This window comes from Parastagonospora nodorum (genome assembly GCF_000146915.1).
Source record: "Parastagonospora nodorum SN15 chromosome Unknown scaffold_25, whole genome shotgun sequence".
Lineage (NCBI taxonomy): Eukaryota > Fungi > Ascomycota > Dothideomycetes > Pleosporales > Phaeosphaeriaceae > Parastagonospora > Parastagonospora nodorum.
This window is the reverse complement of record NW_001884573.1, coordinates 404,157-428,746: the sequence shown is the minus strand read 5'-3', so window position 1 is coordinate 428,746 and position 24,590 is coordinate 404,157. Positions and strand designations below refer to the sequence as shown.

Sequence of the window (24,590 nt, the reverse complement as noted above, 5' to 3'; positions counted from 1 at the left end):
CGAAGCACACCGAGGTAGCTTTTCGCGCTAAAGGAAACATACGGAAAGTCTATAAAACACAACAAGCTATATACAGAAATCGAAAACAACAAAATCGACGCTCAGAGGAGAAAACCCCAAAGCTAGCAAACAGGCGTAATGCCTCGTAATTGCGCCTGCACAGGGTGTTTGCGCATTTGGCTGGACCATTGAACAGTGCTCAAATGGGCACTCCAGTGTTCCTGTTATCTCATAAATCAGAGTCTCTGGCGTCGGATTTATGAGATAACGCTCTTGCAAGCCTCGGCGATGCTCGTCTGGCCGAATGGGTCCGCCCAGGCATCGACATCGCACACGATCAGGTTGAAGACACATGGAGCCGTGGGGTTGGATGGCAGCGCTCCAACGAGCTCAATCGGGTCCTGCAGCTGCTTCTTGTTGTTTCCGTCGAAGCAGTCGGTCGGGCCCTTGAGGAAATACTCCTGGCTCATCTTGTATTTGTCCATGAGCACGCCGGCAGCCGTCTCTCCATCCGTGGTGCGATCGCCCTCGCGCCTGAGCAGCGTTCGGGAGACCCATTTCTTATCGTTGGTGTTCTGGGTGCACATCTGATTTTTCCGATCGTTGGTCTTGCACTTTCCGTCGTCGATGTTACTTGTGCGCAAGATGAAGTATTTCTGCGCCTGCAGCGCCTTGCCAATAGCAGTTTGCGTAAGGCTTTCGATGACAAGGTCCTGCATTTGAGCCTGGGTGAAGTTCTGCGCAACGCCAATGAAGGCGCCGTCCTTGATCACGCTCAGGATTCCGTCGTTGGGGTCATCGACGGGCGTGTTGATGATTTTTTCCGTGGCTGTGTTGATGGCTGACTGGAAGGCGCGGGCGACTTCAGCCATGGAGCTGGCAGCGTTGGACCAGGCGAGGAACTTGTCACCTGCGACTGGCGGAATAGAACGTCCAACGAGGAAACCGAGTCCGTTGGTGGCGGTGCCTTGAAGAGTGCCCAGTGGTCCGGCGAAGGGAACGACGCCGATAATCGCGGTCATGATTTGAAAAATGGTTCTCTGGGGCGTCGCGTCGTCGACGGGGGCGGGCATGAGGTCTGCGACGATCTCGCCGAGCTTAAGGGATATGATGGACGAAGCGAACGAAACGGCAGTGTTGAGGTTGTTCATGTAGTTGTTCCAGTTTTGAATTGCAAGGGCCGCGTACCTGTCATACTGTCAATTATAACAACTCCCACAAAGCTAGGCAGAGAAAAACGCTGCTGGAAGGATGGCTTACCAGGCCGGCAAGGTAATGGGCAAGCACGGGTTGCCAGCATTGCAGAACTTGTCAATGCCACAAAAGAAGTTTGGCGCGCCCCACGAGTCTGTGAGTGATTGAATATTGTTTACATCTGTTTTTGTGTAGTTCTTGGCCGCTTCGACAAGGAATGCGTCGACTCCGGCTTTGGTCCAAGTAGCCTTGTTCAAGGGATCTGAAGGGCAAGAGTCCGCACCGTTGCCAGTGCCTTGAGGCAAAGGGTTACCCAAAGCCAGCCCCTGGAAGCCGAGAAGAATGAGGTTCTGAACACGCATGATGAGCGAGCGAAGTTCGAAGTGATTGACAAAGAATGAATGTTTTTGGCGTAAAGCGAATGTAGCCAACTCGATTGAAGCTTGAATGCGAGCGTGCCCTTTCCATTCAGGCACCCCTCAATCCTTTATACAATCTTTGCCCATCATACCCCACCTTATACCATTTTGATGTTCAGAGAGTTCAAGACCAACCCAAGGCCGAGCTCTATCGGCCTGAAACACCGCCCACCCATGCAAACCCCAACGGCCCGAAAGAAAGCCTCCGAACGGGAGCCTCATACCATGACGCGCATGAGTGTCAGTCAACGTCGCATAACGCCGTGACAGGTACGCTAGCTCGGGTCCCGGCTGTGTAGGCATAACATGCAACTGCAAATCAAGATGAAACATGGCACACCTATTCTTGCCCCCTTGGCAGGAAAGTACTGCGAGATACAAGGCGTGGCGTTAGGACTATATGAGTGCTTGGGTGTAATGCTAGGTGTGGCCTGGCGGTGGGCTGACACTTGGCGCTGGCGCTGGCGCTGGCGCAGGTGTAGGTGTAGGTGTTGTACCGTAACCACGTGAGGTCGAGGCTCGATGCTGACGCCATTGTGCTTACCCTGAGCTAACCTGGATCCTGGGATCTCGGAATCGTTACAGTTTCCAACCTAGGTGGACTCAGGTACCCGTTGCCGCACATTATGTTTGCACGTCACACACGGCCATCAGGGTGTTCAAAACAGAGCTTCCTGTTCGCTCCGCGTATTTGGGCAAGGTACTGGTTGAGTAGTATTACCTGGGTGACCATTAACGAACTACTGTTGTCGTATGCTTTCGACGTTGTCTTTTTTTAGCATGTCGATGTAAGTGGGGCTGGGGAAGGATGAATGACTCGTGGAGCGATTAGAACGTGGGGTGGAAGGATGGCCGTATGACGATCTGCGGTACCAGTGTTTAGCATTAATCGAGAACACCAACACCGTGACCACTCATGTACGTATGTGTGCTGATCTCCTGGTAAGCATTTGATTTCTTTCTAGCATCTCGCGATAGACTCGCGTGCTCATATTCAGCATACTAGCAGAGGCTGTACACTCCTCCTCATGTTCATGAAACTTGCTCTGAGCTGTTGTTCACTCGTATTCTTGCATTGACGAAACAGCTACCCGCATGACATCATGCACCTAGGGCGTCGGTCCAAGCAAGACAGCCGCACAGGCAGCCTGGCACGTGCCGGATGCGGTGTTGCAAACAACGATAGTAGCGGGAGCAGTTGCACCGAGCACAGCGCCCCAAGTGAAGCCGGCGGCGGAGTAACATGCCATGACGACAGCAGAGCATCCAGCCTGGCAGATACCGTAGCCGATTGGACCAGCGGAGACCATGGAGACAAGAAGAGCCGCAGTGGCAGCGGTGGTGACGGTGGTAGTCGCGAGTTTCATCTCGAAGGATTCTAATTTGTCAGTGGACTGCGATCTGCTGCGGGGTTGTAAGCTTACCTAGGGTCGCTAAGGTTGCCTTGTTATTTATTGCAAACGTTGAACTACGGTGTTCGGTATTCAGATCGTCTGACATGCATTAGTGGAAATCGTGGCTCAGAAAGCTCAGGTTGTGATCCATACCACTCGAGTTGACGCTTGGTGTTTCGAGAAGAGGTATCAGAAGGAGGACTTGGTTTTTATAATGCAAGTGCTCATGAAGCAAGCGTGCACTGAACACGTTTGGTGAATTCGTGCAGGTTGGAACGCTTTCGCGAATTCACCATCATCCTCACTCTTCCTACAGTGTCAATCGTGAACCAACACCAGGCGTAGGGGTATCTCATAATCGGCACACTTTCGGTGAAGATGGCCCTGGAGCGTTTACAGAGATTACTGACCCTGCTTAAGACCCCGAACGTAAGCCCGCAGCGCTGGACCTTGGAGGAAAGTCGTGTTGAATACATTGTTCCTTTCTGGGCTGAGCCACGCCAAGGAGGGACTGACATTTGTCGTGGTGACAATATAGCCTGAGGAAATGCACATCGCAGCTATCAAAAAGCTTCGATCAAAACACGCGACCTATGACAAAGGTCTCGAACAGCGCATTGTCGAAAGCTCCTTGCTCGATAACACCACCAAACCTGGTCATATGTTAGCATACGACTCAACATAAATTGGAAAACCTACCCATAGCACTTCACTCCCTTCACCAGTGTCTCCAGCAACGCTCTCAATCTTTCCATCTCCATCCCTCCAAACTGCGGGTGCTTCTTCAAAGCATCCCAAGCTTGCACTGGAGTGATTTCGCCGTCATTCAAGGGTACATTAGTCGAGAGCTCCAGCAATTTCTCTATACCTGTTTGAGGCACCGACCATCGGGAATTTTGGCTAGGAACTTGCTGGTGCGAAGCTGGGTGATGATGGAGTAGTGTTGCGCTAGCCATGAGCGCATGTCCTGTTGATTCATCGGATGGCGCGTCGGTGATATGTTGAAGACATGGACTTTCGAGACTGTGAAGCATTAGTGAAATGCGGAATAAACTAAAGTTTGATTAGTGGCTTACGTTAACACGAAGTCCATGCCAACGGAGGTCAGATCAAGATCACTAATGCGCGTATTGGGATCGTTGCGCAATGCTAAATCGTCTGAGGTAGTCGGCGAAAGGAAGGCTACGCATGCTGTAAGCTTAGCGAATTACTATACTGACACATGACTTACATCCGGGAGACGTTGAGACTTGGGAGGCCTTATGTCCAGCAGACGAGAGTTCACACTGATGATCATGTTGGTGGTCATTATGCTTGTAAATTTGTATTTGCCGTCTCTTCTGCTTTGTATTGGTGGTGCGAATGCTCAGGTCGAAAACATCATCACTCGGCGACGCTGACGTTGATACAACATCTTGTGTAAGCGAAGGCGGGACTTGAATACCATTACTAGCCATGTAGTTCTTGAGTGCAGTTAGTTCCGCGTATAGTCTCCGGGTTTCCTGTATGATCTTGGCTTCGTTGGCGCGCAGCTGGATCACTTCTTGTTCTAGCGATTTTGTGTATGCTTCCTTGCGCTCTCGATGAGTTCTAGCGAACAAAAATGTCAATTAGCGATGACGAGAAAGGTAGATTATATTCACTTTTGCGCTCGCCGGATCTGATCTTTACGCTTTGCTTGGGGGTTTTGCGAAGATTCCCCTGGTCGGATTTAGCGATCCATTGCATGTGAGACGCGGCCCAGCCTACGATGCGCAAAGCGCCCGCTGCTCGGTGTCTTGACAGCAAGGGTATAGACGTACCTTCCGAGTCCTTCTCGCCCTTGAATGATTTGAACTTGAACTTCATGGCGAGTTTGTGGAATTCTAAGAGCACAGAATGTGCATGTGCAGTGAGATCGCACTTCAACGAGACCAGGCTGGAATTAGTTTGTCTGAAATCATCATGAGGCCGAAACAAGATGAGATCGGCAGATGCGAACAATTTTATCCAGGCACGTCTCAGGCTCTCAGGCTGAAACGTGTCACGGTCCACATGGCTGCCTCTGATTCGCTGTAGTCGCTGGTCATGGCTTCGACTGTGTCTTCCTTTGGAAATTGTGATTCTGTAATCCGATTTGCCTTTTTGGTGCTAGCTCCTCGCGTCAATGTCAGCACATCGTGTTACGGAGCAAGCGCACGTCTCAGACGCACCATTTGTCGCAGAGACCAGACTGTAGTATCGCTTAAGCCGAATGTGGAAGTCGTGATCGTGTAATAGTGTTGAGCAGAATGTAGGGACAAACATTTCTTTGTGTACTTAAGACCACTGCTCTGTCACTTCCAACCGATATCCAGCCAAGTAAATAACTTTCAACTACAAGTGTTCTGTGAACCTTGCCCATATTTCCTAATCAGCTTACCTCTCCCACTTCTCAACATGAGCTCTTCGTTCTTCAGCAGGTCGATCCTCTCGCTTGCCGCTCTGTCATACCTTGCGACAGCAGCGCCCCATGCGTGTCAACAGCAGCAACAAACGAAGCAAGTGACAGTAGGGAAGGCAGTGTATTTCATGACGAATGACGCTGAGAACGCTATCGTAGCGCTTGCGATTGGAAAAGATGGTACGCTCTCCAAGGGCATGGTGACGAAGACGGGTGGTGCAGGATCGGTCTCCATCGACGGAGCGACCATGCAACCGGCATTGACCGATGCCTTGATCGGACAGTCTTCCTTGACAGTAGTGGGAAATGTGAGTAACCCTATTCTTCAAACACTTTCGGATGTGTAGTTTCTGATATCTCGCAGAATGTTTTCGCCGTGAATGCCGGCTCGAACACCTTGTCGATGCTTTCCATCAATTCAGCAGACCCGACATGCCTTGAAATGGTTGGCCAGCCTGCTGCCATCCCAGGCGAGTTCCCTAATACGGTCTCCGCGTCTGCGAAAAACAACCTTGTGTGCGCTGGTACCACGGGAGCTCAGGCAGGAATCTCCTGTGCTTCGTTCTCGAAAAATCAAGGCCTAGGCAAGATGGATGCGCTCCGAAATTTCGACATCGGACAGTCCACGCCTCCCATTGGACCTACGAATACCGTTTCCCAGACCTTCTTCTCGAACGACGAGTCAATGCTGTTCACAACGGTTAAGGGTGATCCAGCAGTGAACAACACTGGTTTCTTGTCTGTCTTCAACATCATGGCAAATGAGAAAAAGAGTGGGCAACTATCGACGGAGGAGACCCGCAGCTCACCTGCCGGCACAGCAGTTCTGTTTGGATCATCCACAATCCCCGGTAGCAACGATCTGTTCGTTACAGATGCTTCATTCGGGGGAGCGGTACTGTCCCTGGATAAAGACGCAAAAGCGACGGTCGCTGGTATGCAAGCCATCAACGGCCAAAAGGCGACATGCTGGGCTACCGTTTCCGATGCAACTAAGTCGGCGTACGTGACCGATGTCGGTACCAACCGTGTGGTGGAAATGAGCTTGAAGGATGCGAGCATCATACACGAGCTAGATCTGTCTGCTAACGGAGACCCGGGTCTGGTCGACTTGAAGAGCGCTGGCAACTTTGTGTACGCGCTTTCGCCCGGCAACGGTACCACACCTGCCGCCATCACAGTTTTGGATGTTTCGGGTGGTCAAGGGTCGATGAAGATGGTTCAGCATTTCCAGCTGGACGGAATTGCTGCGAATACTGCGCAGGGTATGGCGGTGTTGATCTAGACTCATCGCGGGGCTTTCGCAATAGGCGAGAGAAACTCGATGCAAATATTTAATTTCTTGTCGATGCTTAATAGCTTCTGGGAAGCTCAAGCACCTTTTCACCTATGTAGTTCAAAATCATTTCTCTACTTACTGGCGCAATCCTTGGTACCAGACATTCCCTGAACCATCTCTCCACGTCGTATTCCTGAGCGTATCCCATGCCACCATGTGCAAGGACTGCTCGCTCGCATGCCGTGAATGCTGCTTCTGCTGCAAGATACTTCGCGCTGTTTGCTGCTACGCCTATTGCATCTTGCCGAATCGTTTGGTCGGTTTTGCTCGAGTCGTATAACTTTGCTGCGTGATAGGTCGCCAATTTAGCAGCTTCGAGGCGCATGTATGCATCTGCCAGAGGATGCGCGATGCCTTGGTTCATGCCGATCGGTCGCTCAAAGACTTTGCGATCTCTCGCATAGGCGCTCGCTTTGGCCAATGCTGCATACCCCAAGCCTAGAGCTTCTCCCGCAAGCAGACATCGCTCTGCATTCATGCCGTGCAGAATGATCTTGAAACCGTCGCCTTCTTTACCAATCAGACAGTCGGCAGAGATTTTGTAATTGTCAAAGAACACCTCATTAGCATCCACGCCACGCCCACCCATCTTCTTGATCATGCGCATGTCCAAACCTGGTGCCGATTTGTCGATGGGTATACAAAACATGCTCAACGCTTTGGACGGTTTTTCGGCTTCTTCACGAGCCTTAGTCCGTGCCAACAGTATCATGCGGTCCGCAACTTGAGCGCATGTTATCCAAATCTTTTGTCCGGTGATACTGTAAGTTCCATCATCTTGCTTTCTTGCTGTCGTGCTCAATCTCAAAGTGTCGAGTCCTGAATTGGGTTCTGTGACACCAAAACAAGTCCGGAACTCGCCACTGATGATCTTTGGAATGGTATTTTGCAACTGCTCCTTCGTCCCATACTTCGCGAGTGGTTGCGTCGCATACACATTCGCGTGGATTGCTTGTGCACCAGCCATACCTGCGCCAGATTCGGCAATGGTTTGCATCATCATGGTCGCCTCGGAAATACCGAGGCCAGAACCACCAAAAGCTTCCGGAAGAGCAATGCCCAGCCACCCATCTTTCGCGAGTGCAGCATGAAAGTCCTTGGGATCAGTCCCCGTCTGGTCGCGCTCCTGCCAATATGTGTTGGGAAACTTGGAACACACGGCGCCCACGGCTTCTCGAACAGTCAGTTGCTCCTCGGTAAAGCCGGTGGTCTCCATGATCCGCAAATGTCGCGATGTTGAGAACGAACATCTTTGAGTCCAGCGAGCGAGGCATAGATTCGATCCAGAGTATCTGCTTGATCGCTGCAGTCTGAACGCAACGGTACATGACATGACTGCGGCTGGTGTCTGCTGTACTTCTGAGAAGCGGTTCGGAGTCGGAGCATATTCCCGGAAATGTCATATAGCCGACTCAACTAGTCGTCATTGGTTGCTTACATAAGTAGTGCCTCTTCTCTACATGAGCTGATATCTGCTTCCAGCGCAAGGTGCATCTCAAGACAGCTCGTAATTTTACAGATCAGATGTCTTTTTTCTTTAAGCGCTGCATATCTCGTCAGCCGTCGTGTACCAGGAAAACGCCAACAATGCACCCGCCTCCTGTGATATTCGAAGGGGCAACTCGTGGCACCCGGCCTCAATCCCGAGGAACGTAATGGCGGACGCGTATTACAGTCAGGCACGCCTGTCTATTGCTATACCTTCTCTAATTACACTCCTTTGTATTTCTTCTAAGTTCAGCTACGTGCATCGAGCAATATGTAACGAAAATACTGGTTGTACTTTCACGACAGATACATCATCAGGATCAGGTTGGCAGAGCTATCTTTCATACTGAGCTATTTGCAATGTTCTCTTTCGCTTCGTGACACACTGCAACACATTATAATACTTCCATAGAATGTTTTTACGATTCAAGTGCTCGAAATAGCAGCTCGGCACGCTCGATCGCAGTCCGCGTATGGAGCACTGTCCGCTGTGTCCAGCATCAGCGATCAAAATCATGAGGGTCACTGGAACTGCATTCGTCACTTGAACAGTTAGGACGAGGTACCAAACGTGTTTGTGCGATTCAGATGTTTGCAAGACCCCCGAAGACTTCTCGCTCGTTAATGCAGCAGTGTTCATGGACTTCCTCACTACACCCAATTCACTAACTTGGGACGCGATGAGCATCGTCATGTACATACGTACGATACACTGTTGAATGGAAACAATCGAAAAACTGCTGTAAGAAAGGACGGAAGTAGACAATGAAATTGTGACAGATAACAAAGCATATCCGGAGGAAGGAAATCATTGTTGCGCAGCGACACTCAGGAAACCATCATTCACTCGAACGCCACCTGCACCCCGTACGACTGTTCGGAAGTTCAATCGACCTTTTGCAATTAGTTGCGCATGACTTAGGCCGGGTGTATGGTCATTTCCCAAACAATTGTGCGTCATTTTTTTCCAACTTATGCCTTTTCACATTCACTGTCACCACAACATCCCCAGCCTCTCGGCACGCCAGCGCCCTAGGGCTTTCTTGGCACGCGCGACCCATCTCTGCCTAAAAGCTCTCTTCATCCCTACAAGAACTTACACACCCACTTCGACTGCCAACGTTGACTCAACCATCCACCCAAGCCAACGGCCATATTCACCAATAGTCGACCAGTCTTCTACTAACTGAAGCTCTCCACAGCCACACAAGTGCTTAACCTTAACACACCTTCCACACATGGCGCCTGCTCTTGTCCCTAAGATCATCAAGCGCCAGGCTAAGAAGCTCACCAACTATGTCGGCGCTCGCATCTGTCATGAGTACGACGAGGCCACCTTGAAGGGACAGACTTTCATGAGACTGGCTAAGGTATGTCTCTCTCTAACTCAAAGTACATGGCATCAAGTTGCTAATACACAATGCAGGAGTTCATACATGATAGCGCACCTCACAAAATCTATGCTGGTGCCGGTCAAATCTCTCCCAGCTTCCATAATATCTTCGCGAAAGAACTCAACTACTTCCGACGATCGAAGGTTTGTATAGCTTCAATGATTTCTCAGCACTATACTAACAGTATCCAGCAGTCGATCGCGCGTGGTACCACTCGGGGCCGCGTCGGCAAAGCCATAGTGCTCCAACTGAGAGTGCCGACCACCAGGATCAGCGATGAAGAAGTCGAGCGCAAGCGTTTGTGGCACGAATCTGAACAAAAGGATATCGCTTGGCAACAGGCTGCGCCGGCTCGAGCTGCTCAGCGTGCTAAAGCTGCCCGCGCGGAAGCTGCTCGTGCTGAAGCAGTCCGCACCGCCGAGCTGCGCAAGTCCAAAGCCATGATGAATACGCCTTCGACATACCAGGACCATCGATTTAAGACGGATTACATGGAAGAAATGCGATCTGCCTATCCCGCTAGTGAAAACCATATGGAGCGCAGCAATCGCATCCAAGCAGGTCTCGCTTCTATACTTGGCCCTGAGCGCATGGGACTCGGTGTTGGGCTACCCTCTGGTCATTCAGGGATCGATAACGATCCTGTCTTGGCCAAGCACAACACCGACAAGCGCATTCAAGATACCAAGGACGTCTACGAACAGTACCAGGCCATGCTACGTCAACAGTGTGAGCAGCAACAGCACAGGGAGGCCGAGGAAGCTGCCGCGCAGCAGAGCAAGCAGACAGAGCTCGATGCGTACCGCTTCATGTACAAACGGCGTATCGAACAGCTATTAGCTCTGAGCCCGGAATTTCACACGCAGGCGATGGGGATTCTGCAGGCCTATGAGCAAGGCAACTTCCATGAGTTGCAATGGGCTCTCAGTGAAATCATCAGCAACGTCTTGGAGCCAGCCTGTAAGATCTTCGAAGAGATGCAGGGAGAAACCATGCTGGAATTGTTCGGTGCCAACGAACTCAAGAACGCATGGCCCTTGGAGGCTATCGATAGAATTTTCACAGTCTTCGACGAGCAGGCTGCGGCACAATTCCCCGAGAACGAACAAAACGGCTTGGGCTACATGATACGCTGTATCCAGTTCATCTGCAAGCCTATCGTAACTGCGCGGGAGTGGATCGACCCTCTTATGCAGCAGGCCTCCAGCAATCTTCCCTTTGTGGCTGCGCCTATTCCGATCAGCTTTGAACAATTTGCAGCGAGCGTGGGCGCGCCACCGCCGCCACAACAACCTCAAGACTTTGCACTCTTAGCTCAGCAGACGACGTCAATCTCTCCAGCATGCTCACAGCTATCATCAGCAGCCTCAAGTTCTTCAGCAAGCCTACAACTACCAGCCGGTCCGGAGCTATCAGCAGCCTCAAGTTCAGCAGGTTCAGCAGGTCCAGCCTCAGGTCCAGCAGATCCAGGCTCCAGAGCAGGCTGCCGATACTGGCAAGAACTTTGACAGTTTTTCTGATCTCCTCAAAGCTTCAAAGGCCAACAAAGAGGCTCAAGCCCCTTTCATCTTCTCCATCAATCCAGCTGCTGCCCAACCCACAGCCCCAGTTGCAAGCTTCCTTCGACCCGACAAGGGCACCCTGATGGTATACATCGACAACAACGTGCTCCAATTCCAGGTCAACGTTGACGATTTCCTCAAGGAGGGCCGGGTCAACGTGACAAAGTGCCAAGAGAACCAAGCCATCTTGAAGTGGATGGAGGATTATGTCCAGGACGAGACGGGCATACTTGGTCAGAAAGATAACGGTGTCATGAAGACGGAGATTATGCGCATGATTGTCAAGCTGGATGCGCTAAAGAATCCAAAGGAGAAGGAGAAGCGGTTGAACAAGGACATTCGTGGGCTCGCGAAGAAGATTTTGAAAATTTGGGCTTGATTTGACGCGCGGGACTGTTGAGCTATGAGGTGAAGACAGGGAACATGTTTCTCTTACCTTTGCTTTCGACGCGACCTTGGGAATGGCCGCCCTATGTACTCTACACCCACGGGCGGCTACATCATGACCATGGAATCTCGACACAACGCATCGGCGTTGAAATGCATCTACACACAGCTTAAGTCGATGCGGGTAACTTCACGAGGACACTCATTCTCCCGAAACTGGCGTCACAATGTGTTTTTCTTTACGATACCCCTCCGCGCCTTTGTTTCTGCCGGCCTTTGCGCCTTGCTTTCATGGTTTCCTTTTTGTCACCGCTAGCATTGTTCACATGAAATCTAGAACAACGATGCCTTGATCCCAACAAAACAAACCTGTGCCACATGCCAGTGTGAAGCATCCATGTGAACAAACCAATAGGTATCTAGACTCCACTGCAGCCAGGTGATCAGCGCCGCGCAGAAACGCCCAGTTCCATCCTGCCCGACAACCCGGAGCACATGCGTCCCAACAGCCGCCCGCAGGACCCCAAGACACGGTCCCCGGACCGTGCATCGTCTTCTAGAACTCGGCACTTACATATGTGACGTCCTTGATTCGCAGCTTTCACCGGAGAAACTTCACCTCTGGGGTTTTGAGGCTTTGCCACAACTACCTCAACTAGACTATGAAGTGGAACTTGCTCACGCCCCTCACATCTCGCGGCAATATATTGGAGAGCATGTTTTACCCCCACTGGTGGCTTCGGCGGGCTCGGCGGTATTAGGTGGAGGGTGGGAGGGGCCGAGTTGGAGTTGTCGGAGATGCCGAGTTTGAGGCAAATGTTGAGGGAGGGGGTTTTGCTTTTTGATGAGATGGCTGGTGTGGTGAAGTGTAGTGAAGTGTGTTGGAAGAGTGGATGGGAATTCTGGAGGACTGGGTGAATTCATCGTGTTCGTAGGATTTTGCAATAGCACAGTTAGATTCACAGGCCCAGGACATGCCAAAAGTGATATGTAACATGTAAATTTCGAATTGAATGCTCGCTATCGTTTCATCACAGGATATCAAAATGTCTCTCCTTGATCTACGCGCAGCATCCGGTAGGTCCAGCTGCGCCAACAGATCCACTGCGAACGTCCTTCTCGCCCTCGTTCCCGTACGGCAACCTGACAACCATCCAATCGCACAAGAACTTGCCCAATATCGCGCCGAGGATGATGCTGATGAAAATGTATCCGTTGTAGTACATGATCAACAACATGATAATGTACGCCAATGCAAGCGTAACACCGTGAATAATTGCCCTGATCAGTTGCTGTAATCCGCTCGCTCTGAAAGTCGCATACTGCGTGCCCAAAGTTGCGGCTGGACCGTCGCAGCAGTTCGCAGGTGTGGCTGCCGCAAGCGCGAGTTGTTGATGGCGCAGTTGGCGCTGAAATTGGCGAAGGAGATAGGCGTCGTATTCATGCCCAACGCGACGGAGAAATTCGAGGCATACGACGAGCAGAGCAGCGGCGACGCAGGATGCAGCGAACATGGCATTGTTGGTGATGTGCCATGAGGAGGCAAGGAAGCAGGAGTCGACGACGTTCCAGTTCCACAACATCTATGAAAAGTTAGAGACTTTGCGATAGCATTGGAGAAATCGGCATCACATACCTCCATCTTGCAGTTCTTTGCACCGCCGCCCATGTCCATTCCTGCGTGATTCATGATGAAAGATGCGCCGGGCGGTATATCTCGGTACGCTGGAGGTTGTAGTTGGGTGTCTGGTGCACTTTGAGATGTCGTTCTAAGCAGCTGTATTTGACGCCCGTCGAACCGAAGCTGAGTATATATCGAATCCGCCAACCAAGGAATCAACTAATGAATCCAAGAGCCAGGCCCAAGATAATAAACTCGCTCACTACCCTGCGTCCCACCATTGTCCAGACCCTTAACCGACATTGATCCGAAGTTGTGGGGTTATGTGCTCAAACGCACTCGCGCTTTGCTTGTTTCGGTGGCGTCCAGGATCGCGCCGTCCGTCTAGAAGCTTGGCGGGCGGCACCATGATGATCGCTTGCCGGAAGGTGCGTCTCGAGCTAAGGTGCGCATGTTTCGCTGGGTCGGGAACATATATGACAGACATGCCAACCGGTGCTTTGAAGATGCAGCCAGCCCATCATCCAATCTTTGCTCGCCCATTAGTCGTCTATCATGGCAGGTCACACTTTTGGCCTCACGGCGCGACACATCCAGGACCATGCGAATGCCTCGAATAGCATTCCCCACTGGGGGTATGCCGATCGTGTCATGCCGTGTACCAACGATCCGGGATCCTGCACGTATCTCGATGTTGTGTATGCCGCTCACGATTTGGGAATGTACTACACCGGAATCATCTGGGCGACCATCGGCGGCATCTTGCTCTTCTGGGCTGTTGGACGTCACTTTTCCCGCTCGCAGCCATCGGGCGTGCAGATCCCGCTTGAGGCTGGAGAAGAGGTGAAGGAAAAAGGCAGCTCGTGGGAGCGGTTGCAGAAGGCGATCCCCTCGTACGCGAGACAGTACCTCTTGCCGGATGCCTCCAGATTCATCTTCGGAAGAGTCACCAGGACGCAGGTTCTGACACTCCTCGTTTTGACCGGATATTTGACAATCTTCTCTTTCGTGGGCATGGTATACGGAAAATGGGTCACACCAGTCAAAAAGATGCCCGGTGTCTACAACACGCGAACGACCCTTGGTCCCTGGTCTGACCGGATCGGCGTCCTAGCTTATGCGCTTACGCCCCTCTCGATCATGTTGTCGAGCCGCGAGTCGATCTTGTCACTAGTCACCGGATTGCCATACCAGAGCTTTAACTTCCTGCACCGATGGCTCGGATACATCATTTTCGCACAGTCTTTCTTCCACACGCTGGGATGGATCCTTGTTGAGACATGGCTCTACCAGCCTCAGCCAAAGGTCGCGGTGGAATGGATCGTCCAAAAGTATATGGTCTGGGGTTGCGTTGCGATTATCCTCCTCGTTCTGCTTGTTGCCCTATCCACACCATGGGGCATCCGACTGACCGGCTATGAATTCTTCCGTAAAGCACACTACGTCCTGGCCATGCTTTACATTGGCGCTTGCTGGGGCCACTGGCATCAATTGCAGGTGTTCCTCCTCCCCGAGACATACCTTGTTTGGTTCATCGACCGTGGCATCCGGCTCGTCAGGACCGCATTGTTGCATTACAACTTCCTGCCTTCAGGACACATGGGCTTCCGTGCCGCTCCAGCCAACATCACCTTTTTCAAGGATTCAATCAATGGCGATGTTGTGCGACTGGACTTTGACCACCCGCACGATGCTTGGGACGTCGGTCAGCACTTCTACCTCATGTTCCCCGAGAGCAGCATCTGGCAATCGCACCCCTTCACACCACTCAGCCAGCCCGTGTATGGCCAAGATACTCAACGGCACTCGTACATCTTCCGCGCCAAGAAGGGCGAGACGAAGAAGATTGCTGCGCTGTCCGCTAAGCGTGCCGCGCGCTCCAACGACCACGAGGAATCGCACGAGGGCTTGATGGCCGACGCCAGACTCTCCGTTGTGCTCACTGGCCCCTACGGCGAACGCACAATGCGCGATCTCCCCGTCGACTCGAACATTCTCTGCATTGCCGGTGGCACAGGTATCACTTACGTTCTCCCCGTCCTTCTTGACCTTGCCAGCCGCCCACAATCCCTGGACCGCCGCATGTCCCTGATCTGGGTCGTTCGTCACCGTCGCGATATTGACTGGGTCGCACCCGAACTCGCCGTCTTGAAGCGCAAGTGCCCCAACCTGCGCACCGGAATCCACATCTATGTCACCCGTGCTGTCGAAGACGTCGACCCATCCGCTCCTGCTGTATCTGAGAAAGCAACCGTGAATGACTGTTCCAAGGAAATCGAACCAGCCTCCTCCAACTCTGAATCATCATCCGCATCCCTCTCTTCAGCACTCTCGGTCCACGGTGTTTCGAAGGCTGAGTTGGGTCTGAACCACTACGACGCGCGACCAAGTCTCGCTACATTGGTGCCCGAGTTCATTAACACGACTGTACGAGGCAGGACCGATGTGTTTGCGTCCGGGCCGGGCGAGATGATTAGTGACTTGAGGAGCATCGTTGCTGCATCGAACAAGGGTGGAGAGGTCTGGAAGGGCGAGGACAGGTGGGATGTACGGCTGACGTGCGACGATCGGTTGGAGTGGTAGACTTGTAGCGCTTTGATACCCAATGCATATTTTCGTAACTGTTATCAGCTCTTACTTCTATCAAGTATTGCGTCTTCGTATGGATGTCATTAATTTTGTGAAGTCAAGAGCGTTGCATATCAAAGGAAGGAAAGCGGTCAAATCGCGGCGCGATTCACGCTATTGGCTGGTTGGAACACGTGGGAACGGCGCTGTGAGGAAGCTTCGAAGTCTGCTCCAACTCCTGACTTCTTCGCTTTCTTTCCAGGTACCATCAGTAGTATCCGCAAGCGACCGCGGATCCGATGAAGTTTGCGCGCAATGCACCCGCCCTGACTGGCTCTCGCGAGCACACGCATGCCGCAATCTGCACACCCCTGACAATGGCGTTGAGTCCTCAGAATCTGACCGGATACTGGAATGCCAAAAGAGAACCGTATTGCCTTGAGAGGACAGTCCACATGACATATAAACAGAACACTCGGCTTGGCGCGAAGAGAAAGAGATAGCCTGGGTGGGAAGAGACGCTGCGATGTGGTCCTCATCGGCTGCGATGCTACCCAAAGCTTTGCGACGCGTTTAGGTACGATAGATCGGGATTCATCCTTTGGCCACCGAGACCAGAAAAGAGCAGAGACACAGAGTACACAAGTGGAGATCAAGCGTGTCGCACATCAGCTTGTCGGTTGAATTTGCCGAGTCCAGAGGATAGCTACCGCCCTGTCTGCTGCAATGTGCCGCTTCGTCGTAGAACCAGCCGGGCTATTGTGAGTTGTCGCTCACATGTACTCGATGTCGAAATCAGATTGAGATGCAGTTGACTTTGCGAAACAATGTCATCTGGGCAAGCACAACCCCAGGTTGTGCGGGCGAGCCGGCGTCCTGTGTCCACATTGCAGTGTCCAGACCGCTTCACACCATCAGCTCCAGCACGCGCAGTGGTCTCGCCCCTATTGATAGATGTGCCGCGTCACCTAATCCATCACCCAAGACAATGTTCCTGCGTTTGATGAGGCTTCAATGCATTTCAGCCTTTCCTGTGGCTCGCAAAGTCGGAAGGGAGGACCCGCCACAGCTTGGCGGTTGCCGATATCCGTGAAGGCACCGTTCTGTCTTACAAATTGCGTTAGGCTGCACCGCCATACCAGGTCGGGGAGATCGCGATAAATCAAGGTCCTGTGCTGCGATCATGGAGAAAAAGGTTGGTCGTCACCGCCCTTATCGTCTCTCGCTACGTTCTTTTAGGCCTGGTGATTGGAGGTCTTGTTTAATTTTTGTTTAGATATTTTTTCTCTCGTTCCCCGACCACACCACGTTCGTTACTCATAATACACACAACAAGCCACCATGAAGGCCGTGCTTTCAACTCTCGCCCTTATCGCCACTGTGGCTGTCGCTCAGCAACGTTGCGACGCAGAATACCCCGAAACTTACTGCAATACAACTGAGATCGTCTCCTTCCAAACATCCGACTGCAAACCGTTCCATGTCTTCATCGTCCGAGGATCCGATGAGCCCTACCCCGGCCGTCAGGGCAACGTCTCGTCTCAAGTATGCGCATCATTAGGAAAGGACCAATGCGGCTTCGAGAACATTGAGTACCCAGCAAAGAGCACTGCGTGGGGAAAGGAAGAGTGGTGCAAATCCGCAAGCAAAGGAGCGTCTGGTGGACAAGCGCAGGTCAAAGCCTACAGCGAAAAGTGTCCCAAATCGAAACTCATCTTATTCGGTTTCTCGCAAGGCGCATCGGTTGCGCAAGACATTCTTGGTGGAGGCGGAGGCCACGTCTTTGAATGTGATCAAGACACCAACCCAGCCCTGGAATCTTCGATCGGTGACAAGTGTATGTGCCAATCAGAGCCGCCAAACAATCGACATGCTAATTGCCCAATAGTCATTGCAGCAGTGACATTCGGCGCTGTAGCTCGATCGCGCGACCAAAATTACACCATTGGTGACGGCAAATCCTTTGATGGCACCCGAGCCCGTACCACGGAACAGCTTTCAGCACTGAGCAAGTACTCCGACCGCCTAAGCGACTACTGCCACCACGGCGACCCCATCTGCGCCGTGGGCAGCGAACCCGTGGACGTAGCCCAACATCTCGACTACTTCATCCTTCACAACGAAGAAGTGGTCAAATGGGTCACTGAGAAGGCCAAGGCAAGTTCGCCAAAGGTAAGTTTCAGCACTAGCATGGCCATTGCGAAATCCGCGGCTGTACCTACGCCTACCCCTTCTATTATCGCTTCGAATACTCTTGCGGCGACTGACTCTTCTGAGGCTCCTGTTTCGGCGCAGACGGGCGAGACGGCGGCGACGGGTGCGGCAGGCGGTTTGAGTGTTGCTTACGCGCCGATTGTGGCTCTCGCGGTAGCTGCTCTGCTGTTCACGGCTTAGTCGTGTCGAGGATTCGATGCGTATTTGACATTTTAGCTTGGGCGTTTGGGACGCATACGATAATCTAAATGAGAGTCTGACATTGGAAGGCTTTCGGAAAGTATGCATCGAAGCTGTACTTCAAAGCTTGTTTGGGCAGACTCCAAGTACATAATGTATACAATCAATTACCAGTCGGGGTAATATCGTAGGCTGTATGCTCATGTATCCAGTGCTCGCTTGTACATGCTTTTGGCTTATTCGTATTCGTCGATCGGATAAGATCGTGGCGCAATGTAATAACGGCTGGCGTAAGCTAAAAGTGACTACCTACATCAGCGTTGCTTGTTCCGACATCCTCACCTTCACATACCACTACAATGCTATATCAACAAGACTCATTCGATAGGCTGTTGCATCTGTTACCAACCGCGTCTAGATGTTACATGAGCTTGCTTCCACTCTCGTCTGCAATCATCAGCGCGCCGGCATCGACAACAATATGTCCATGAGTGCCAAACAGCAACAACAAACCTAATATGCTATCGAGATCATCGCCACTCATGGAGGTACTTCGGATACTGCACTCGATCGGCCTGTAGCCCCACTCCACAATCAGCAAGCATCGCCGCTCGTTCGCGGAGCCCCCAGTCGAAGCTGCATAGGAGCCATGTACCTGGAAAGGCTCAACACATCCAGGACATGGCACCCACACACTTCTTCGTGCAAGGACCCAAGCAGCAGCCCCGGGATGAGATCTTTACGATTCCACCCGATGCACTGGTACCTGGAATGGTATAGTCACAAACTCTACTCGGTACGCCCTGTGGAAAATATCGATTCGAGCCTCAACCCCACTTCTGCGGATGCGAGTTTGCGCACCCAGGCCCTCGGGGTCGCCTGATTCTTCTCCCGAGCCGCTGCAACGATGGCGGCGATGATTGGGCGAATGTTGTCGTACCAGAAGTGATGGGTCGACCATGTTCAAGAATTTTCCGAATGCTCCACTGACAGCATCGGAGACGCCGCAAAGGACGACGAGTTTTGAGATGCTGGATCCGACTAAGGCGACAGTTTGTGCTTGTGAAGGATTCAATCAGATAAGATCAGAGTTTTCATCTGATAACGCGGAGGCGCCTCCTATTGGTCGTTGGGTCGGCGCGATCATCAAGATAAGATTCTTGACCCCGTCTAGGCGGAGCTTCAGTGAGCTTGATGCCGGCTTGAGTACCGTGAGCAGTGAAGAAGAGGAAGCGGACAGGACGCTTGTAGGGGTGTCTTACTCGTGGAGTGCTCGCGGTGGGGTCCTTGAATGGAACTGCCTCAAATTCCAGAACATAGCGGCGTGAGCAACTTTTGTCCATGTGAGCCGAGGACCGGGTCAGCTCAGGAAGTGAGTTAGAGTTGCTGGTGGTACAGGGACCGTGTGGATCGTGTGTTTCCGAGCACGTATATTTGCGCGCGCTCACCCGCAATCTTATCAATCTTTCCCATCTGCCTTCTGTATTTCTCCACACCGCAGTGTCGACTGTTCCCAGCAAGCAAATATGGGCTTCTCTTTCAGGGGATTGACGTCCAATGCGTTGGTTTCGACGCCTCTTGCCGCTGAGCAGGATCACAAGGATGTCGCTGATGTTCCTGCTGCCGTTCACGGCCATACGAGCATGGACGTGTCGCGCCCTGATGAGAAGTTGGGTACGCCTAGGGCCAGCAGTTTGTCTGGCAGTGACGATGAGGAGCTGAACAAGATTGATACGACTGCTGAGAGCGGTGTTCAGGCTGTTCAGGCAGCCACCCATGTCTGGACCAAGAGGGATTTGATCCTTGCCTACATCTTGTAAGTCTCGATACCTTGTCGTTCCCTGCTGTTTTCTAACAAGGCACAGCATGTGGCTCATCCAGTTCTTCGTGTCCTTCACATCGAGCTGTAACGGTACTTTGGCTCCTTACGTCACCAGCTCCTTCCAGCAGCACTCGCTCACTGCGTTGACATCGGTCATTTCGTCCATCGTCGCTGGTATCTGGAAGCTCCCCTACGCCAAGATCATGAACATCTGGGGCCGACCCACCGCTCTCTGCTTCGGCGTCGGATGCTACGTCGTGGGGCTGATCCTGATGGCATGCTGTAACAATGTGAAAGCGTACTGCGCCGCTAACACGTTCTTTTACACTGGCTACAATAGTATCGATTTCTCCATGACCGTCTTCATCGCCGATACCTCCAAGCTCAAGAACAGAGGCTTCTTCGTTGCGTACGCTGCCTCGCCGTGGCTGATCACTACTTGGATCTACGGCTTTGCGGTCAACGATGTCATTGCGCATGACGGGATTGGCTGGCGCTGGTGCTTTGGCATCTTCGCCATCATCGCGCCCTTTGTATGCGCCCCGCTCATCATTATGTTCTGGCGCAACGAAGCCAAGGCCCGCCGTGAAGGTCTGATCCAGCCGCGTACCGACCGCGGTCCCCTGGCGCAAAAGGTCATGTACTACCTGCGAGAATTTGACGTCGTGGGCCTTCTTATCCTCGCCACCGGTCTCGCGCTGTTCTTGCTCTCCTTCAACCTCTATTCGCTGCAAAAAGACCAGTGGAAATCGCCGCTGATCATCTGCTTCCTGGTCTTCGGCGCCTTGCTGATTGTCGCTTTCGGTCTGTGGGAGAAATGGGGCGCACCCGTGACTTTCATCCCCTGGGCGCTGCTCAAGAATCGCACTGTCATCTTCACATACACCATGGCCGCATCGCTCTACGTCGGTTGGTACATCTGGGACTCGTACTTCTACTCCCTGCTGGTGGTCATGTTCAACCAGTCGACGCCGCACGCGACCTACATCGCCAACATCTACACCATGGGCTCGTGCTTCATTTCTCTTGTCTACGGTGTGTGTCTGCGGTATTACGGCAAGCTGAAGATGTACAGCTTATTCTGGGGCGTGCCGCTTACGATCCTGGGCGTTGGGCTGATGATCCAGTTCCGCCAGCCGGATGAGAACATTGGGTACATTGTCATGTGCATGATCTTTATCGCGTTTGGTGGCGGAGTCTTGGTCATCTCCGAGCAGACTACGCTCATGGCTGTGTCCAAGCAGCAAGATTTCCCCGCGCTGCTGGCTGTCGAAAGCATGGTCATCGCCATCGGGTCAGCGATTGGGTCAACCATCGCGAGTGCCATCTGGACTGGTATCTTCCCTGCACGTCTGCTGGCGAATCTGCCAGCTGATGTTGTCGACAAGATGGCGGATATTTATGGCGACATCAAGGTCCAGCAGAGTTACCCCGTGGGTAGTCCCGCGAGAGACGCGATCAACGCGAGCTACGGGGAGACGCAGAGGTACATGCTCATTGCGGCGACATGTGTGTATATAATCACGTGGACGAGCGTGGCGCTGTGGCAGAATGTGGATGTCAGGACGATGAAACAAAGGACCGTGGGGCTCCTGTAGATTGCGGGAGGAAGAGGGAAGGCGCAGGAGCATTCTGTGATAGGCTGGCTCAGTAAAAGTTGATGTCTGCCGGTATGGCCATGAGAAGGAATGATACGTGAATGGTTGTCACAATACCGTTGAAAGTAATTCCATGCAGCCAATGCGAAGACGTTGTTTGCGATGAGGTCTATTCCGCCCCAAGCCCTCGGAACCACGCCCTCGCTTCCAGAACATGGCCGCAGGGATGGGAGCGGGACACGGGCACCTGCGCCTCACCGCACGCATCACACATTCCGCCGCCATTCTTCATTCTGGCGTTCAGGCGGGCTGATCCGCGCGACTCGTTATTTTCTGAGCTGCCTCGCCATGGAAAGACACCTTGTCCCTTGATGTCGCATCTTCCACACTGTGCTCGCGACTTGACCGCCGAAACATGGCCATGCTCACCCTCTCCCCCTCGCGCATCGCCATTGTCGTGGTGGCTTTGACCCTCATCAGCTTGCTCTACACGCTGGGCTTCCCGACGCAGCTTGTGCGGCCCGCGCAGCCGATTATAGACCACTACGAACATAAGAATGTGCATACCGAGCCAATTGTGCCTGCGCCGGTGATGGCGACGCCCACTGATGCAGCAATTGCGCCACAGATTACGCATGGGGATGGGCCCGCTGCCGAGGATGACCAGAGGTGGAATGATGCTGGGCCAGCGGCGGGGCAAGCGACTGAGACAGGCATTGCAGAGTACGAGAAGGATGGCGGGAGGTGGGAAGACAAGGACAAGCTGAAGGCGGCGGAGACGTCAGGGGAGACACGACAGACACGACCACCCACGACACTCGCCACGCACGCGATCCCGGCCCCGACAGCGAATGCGACAAATGCGACGACACCCGCCAAACCAAAGTTCTGCAAAGATGTCGCAGGCGCTCCAAACGTCATGGTCGTCTTCCGCACCTCCAAAGCAGAGGTGCAAGAGAAGCTCCCCGCGCACATCAAAAGCCTGTTGGCCTGCGTGCCCAACTTCGCCATCTTCAGCGACCACGACGGCTCCATCGACGGCATAAAAGTGCACAACGCCCTCGATAGCATCGGCAGCGAAACAAAGCGCACCCACGACGAGTTCCGCGAATACCAGCTCATGCATGCAGACGCCGAGCACAAGCCCGACGTCGCCAAGACCAAGGACCTCGACAAGTGGAAGTTCTTGCCCATGGTGAACAAAGCCTTCCACCTCAAGCCCGACGCCCGCTTCTATGTCTTCATCGAAGCCGACACAAGCCTCAGCTGGACCAATCTCCTCCAATGGCTCGACCGCCTCGACTACCGCATCCCCTACTACAGCGGCGCTCCCACCTTCATAAACAACGTTCAAATCGCCCAGCGAGGCCCGGGTATCCTGCTGTCCCAGGGCGCGCTGCGGCGCTACGCAAAGTCCTACTCAGAGCTATACGCCAGCAAATGGGAGCCGGAGCTGGGCAAAGGGTGCTGCGGTGATTTCGCGCTCGCCCAAGCCATGAGCGATGCACACGTCGAGTTCTACGCCTCCTGGCCGCTGATGCAAGGCGAGCAGCCTAGCACCCTGGACTTCACCCGCAAGCAGTGGTGCGCCCCCGCAGTATCATGGCACCACACCGACGCCACAGTCTTGAACGACATCTGGGCAAGCCACCAGAACTGGACGCACGAAAAGGGTTGGGACGTGCCGTACCTCTTCCGCGACGCGTTTGCAGACCTCGTGATGCCGCATGTGCAGAAGAGCAAGGGGGAGTGGGATAACTTCAGCGGCGACACGAAGATCGTGGGCGAGCAGGGCAGGCGCAAGAAGCTCGAGGAGGAAGACGAGCGCAGAAAACAACATGCGAAAGACAAAGATGGCCCGCCTGAAGAGAGCCCTTTCGCTGACCCGCCGCACAACCCTCGCGACGACAAGGACGCGGCTGCAATCGCCGACGCGATCAAAGACGCAGCTGACAGTCCCAAGAAATGCCAGAAGACGTGCGAGCGCGTGGAGGATTGTCTACAGTGGCGGTACAAAGCGCTGGGCGATGGCGAGTGTCATCTTGGCAAGGTGTTGAAGCTGGGGAGGAGGGTGAAGAAAGATGAGGGCTGGACGAGTGGGTGGATGATTGAGAGGTTGGGGGAAGTTATCGCTGGGTGGGAGTGTAAGGAGGTTAGTTGGAAGTTTTATCAATAGTTGGGATACCAGTGATTTTCCCTTTAGCACAGGCCCAACATGCTTCTTGTACCCCGCTTGTGCATCATTCTTGTTACAAGCACAATCAAAGTGTTTGCAAGGCACCCGGAAAACTGCGAGTAGAACTGCATGGTCGATTCAAACATCTTAACGATTTAATGTTTGAGATGAAGAACGTTGTGGGTTGGCCAAGCTCAGATGGGGACCTCGATAAGCTTAAACCAATTTAGCTCCAAGCCCCACGTGCGTGGCCAGAAACGGCGCAACGCGTCGTCCCAAGTCTCCACTCCACTCTCTCCACAGCGCAAATCTTTCAAACAACGTCTTTGGCCATGTTCAATTCGCTCCCTGCACGATCCTCTCGTGTTTTGTGCTGACAGATGCTCGCTCAGACTCGTGTTCTTTTGCATCCTGCATGTAAGCAACTACACGAACCACAAGGCGGCCAGGCCAAGACTCCTGAGGTCACCAACTTGTACTTGCGCTTGCGCGTATCTCGCATGCAACAATCTAGACAAAGCCATTTGTCGCAGTGCTGAGGTAGGTTTTTCGCCGGGCTTAGCGCTTGATTTGGACTCGGACGTATTCTTCATTGGACGCAATCCCTGTTCGACGGTTGTCTTCAATCATCATGACGCACCTGTCTACCGGCAATGGGTCCCACTTCGTCGCGATTGCTGAAACCGCAGTGGTGGTGATCCACGGCTGCACTGAATAGTTGGCTATCCACGACGGTGCGCATGGGTCATCTGCAGCCTCTCGTTTGCAGCAGTGGCACCCATGAATAAGCCGTCTGTCACATTGATATCATG

General features: G+C 52.9%; 13 protein-coding genes across 13 annotated transcripts; 5 read left to right on the top strand and 8 right to left on the bottom strand.

Moving 5' to 3' along the window:
- Positions 1 to 257: 257 nt before the first annotated feature.
- Positions 258 to 1,556, bottom strand: SNOG_13226 (hypothetical protein; the record flags this gene model as incomplete). The annotated part of the gene is made up of 2 exons (XM_001803385.1): positions 258 to 1,188; positions 1,261 to 1,556. The coding sequence occupies 2 exons, from the start codon at positions 1,554 to 1,556 to the stop codon at positions 258 to 260; spliced, it is 1,227 nt and encodes a 408-aa protein (XP_001803437.1).
- Positions 1,557 to 2,722: 1,166 nt separating this feature from the next.
- On the bottom strand, positions 2,723 to 2,980 carry SNOG_13225 (hypothetical protein; the record flags this gene model as incomplete). Its single annotated transcript, XM_001803384.1, has 1 exon — positions 2,723 to 2,980. One exon carries the CDS (start codon positions 2,978 to 2,980, stop codon positions 2,723 to 2,725), a length of 258 nt encoding a protein of 85 aa, XP_001803436.1.
- Positions 2,981 to 3,584: 604 nt separating this feature from the next.
- Positions 3,585 to 4,855, bottom strand: SNOG_13224 (hypothetical protein; the record flags this gene model as incomplete). The annotated part of the gene is made up of 6 exons (XM_001803383.1): positions 3,585 to 3,660; positions 3,707 to 4,030; positions 4,084 to 4,189; positions 4,239 to 4,597; positions 4,651 to 4,708; positions 4,810 to 4,855. 6 exons carry the CDS (start codon positions 4,853 to 4,855, stop codon positions 3,585 to 3,587), a joined length of 969 nt encoding a protein of 322 aa, XP_001803435.1.
- A 152-nt stretch (positions 4,856 to 5,007) lies between these two features.
- Positions 5,008 to 5,293, bottom strand: SNOG_13223 (hypothetical protein; the record flags this gene model as incomplete). The annotated part of the gene is made up of 2 exons (XM_001803382.1): positions 5,008 to 5,144; positions 5,200 to 5,293. 2 exons carry the CDS (start codon positions 5,291 to 5,293, stop codon positions 5,008 to 5,010), a joined length of 231 nt encoding a protein of 76 aa, XP_001803434.1.
- A 132-nt stretch (positions 5,294 to 5,425) lies between these two features.
- Positions 5,426 to 6,714, top strand: SNOG_13222 (hypothetical protein; the record flags this gene model as incomplete). The annotated part of the gene is made up of 2 exons (XM_001803381.1): positions 5,426 to 5,741; positions 5,777 to 6,714. 2 exons carry the CDS (start codon positions 5,426 to 5,428, stop codon positions 6,712 to 6,714), a joined length of 1,254 nt encoding a protein of 417 aa, XP_001803433.1.
- A 67-nt stretch (positions 6,715 to 6,781) lies between these two features.
- On the bottom strand, positions 6,782 to 7,984 carry SNOG_13221 (hypothetical protein; the record flags this gene model as incomplete). The annotated part of the gene is made up of 1 exon (XM_001803380.1): positions 6,782 to 7,984. The coding sequence occupies one exon, from the start codon at positions 7,982 to 7,984 to the stop codon at positions 6,782 to 6,784; it is 1,203 nt and encodes a 400-aa protein (XP_001803432.1).
- A 1,080-nt stretch (positions 7,985 to 9,064) lies between these two features.
- Positions 9,065 to 9,411, bottom strand: SNOG_13220 (hypothetical protein; the record flags this gene model as incomplete). The annotated part of the gene is made up of 2 exons (XM_001803379.1): positions 9,065 to 9,129; positions 9,357 to 9,411. 2 exons carry the CDS (start codon positions 9,409 to 9,411, stop codon positions 9,065 to 9,067), a joined length of 120 nt encoding a protein of 39 aa, XP_001803431.1.
- An 83-nt stretch (positions 9,412 to 9,494) lies between these two features.
- Positions 9,495 to 11,591, top strand: SNOG_13219 (hypothetical protein; the record flags this gene model as incomplete). Its single annotated transcript, XM_001803378.1, has 3 exons — positions 9,495 to 9,577; positions 9,835 to 10,990; positions 11,016 to 11,591. The coding sequence occupies 3 exons, from the start codon at positions 9,495 to 9,497 to the stop codon at positions 11,589 to 11,591; spliced, it is 1,815 nt and encodes a 604-aa protein (XP_001803430.1).
- Positions 11,592 to 12,660: 1,069 nt separating this feature from the next.
- On the bottom strand, positions 12,661 to 13,289 carry SNOG_13218 (hypothetical protein; the record flags this gene model as incomplete). The annotated part of the gene is made up of 2 exons (XM_001803377.1): positions 12,661 to 13,182; positions 13,236 to 13,289. 2 exons carry the CDS (start codon positions 13,287 to 13,289, stop codon positions 12,661 to 12,663), a joined length of 576 nt encoding a protein of 191 aa, XP_001803429.1.
- A 486-nt stretch (positions 13,290 to 13,775) lies between these two features.
- SNOG_13217 (hypothetical protein) lies at positions 13,776 to 15,803 on the top strand (the record flags this gene model as incomplete). The annotated part of the gene is made up of 1 exon (XM_001803376.1): positions 13,776 to 15,803. The coding sequence occupies one exon, from the start codon at positions 13,776 to 13,778 to the stop codon at positions 15,801 to 15,803; it is 2,028 nt and encodes a 675-aa protein (XP_001803428.1).
- Positions 15,804 to 17,105: 1,302 nt separating this feature from the next.
- SNOG_13216 (hypothetical protein) lies at positions 17,106 to 18,373 on the top strand. Its single transcript, XM_001803375.1, has 3 exons — positions 17,106 to 17,625; positions 17,677 to 17,960; positions 18,066 to 18,373. Exons 1-3 carry the CDS (start codon positions 17,130 to 17,132, stop codon positions 18,180 to 18,182), a joined length of 897 nt encoding a protein of 298 aa, XP_001803427.1. The 5' UTR covers positions 17,106 to 17,129; the 3' UTR covers positions 18,183 to 18,373.
- A 548-nt stretch (positions 18,374 to 18,921) lies between these two features.
- SNOG_13215 (hypothetical protein) lies at positions 18,922 to 19,525 on the bottom strand (the record flags this gene model as incomplete). Its single annotated transcript, XM_001803374.1, has 2 exons — positions 18,922 to 19,223; positions 19,348 to 19,525. 2 exons carry the CDS (start codon positions 19,523 to 19,525, stop codon positions 18,922 to 18,924), a joined length of 480 nt encoding a protein of 159 aa, XP_001803426.1.
- Positions 19,526 to 19,708: 183 nt separating this feature from the next.
- On the top strand, positions 19,709 to 23,778 carry SNOG_13214 (hypothetical protein; the record flags this gene model as incomplete). Its single annotated transcript, XM_001803373.1, has 3 exons — positions 19,709 to 19,998; positions 20,048 to 21,513; positions 21,959 to 23,778. 3 exons carry the CDS (start codon positions 19,709 to 19,711, stop codon positions 23,776 to 23,778), a joined length of 3,576 nt encoding a protein of 1,191 aa, XP_001803425.1.
- Between the last annotated feature and the right edge of the window lie 812 nt (positions 23,779 to 24,590).

Bases quoted from the DNA above. Each gene is read 5' to 3' on its own strand.
- SNOG_13216 (XM_001803375.1), top strand. From the start codon at position 17,130: ATGAAGGCCGTGCTTTCAACTCTCGCCCTTATCGCCACTGTGGCTGTC. The intron at 17,626-17,676 runs GTATGTGCCAAT...ATTGCCCAATAG, and splicing joins ATCTTCGATCGGTGACAAGT to TCATTGCAGCAGTGACATTC. The intron at 17,961-18,065 runs GTAAGTTTCAGC...GACTCTTCTGAG, and splicing joins CCAAGGCAAGTTCGCCAAAG to GCTCCTGTTTCGGCGCAGAC.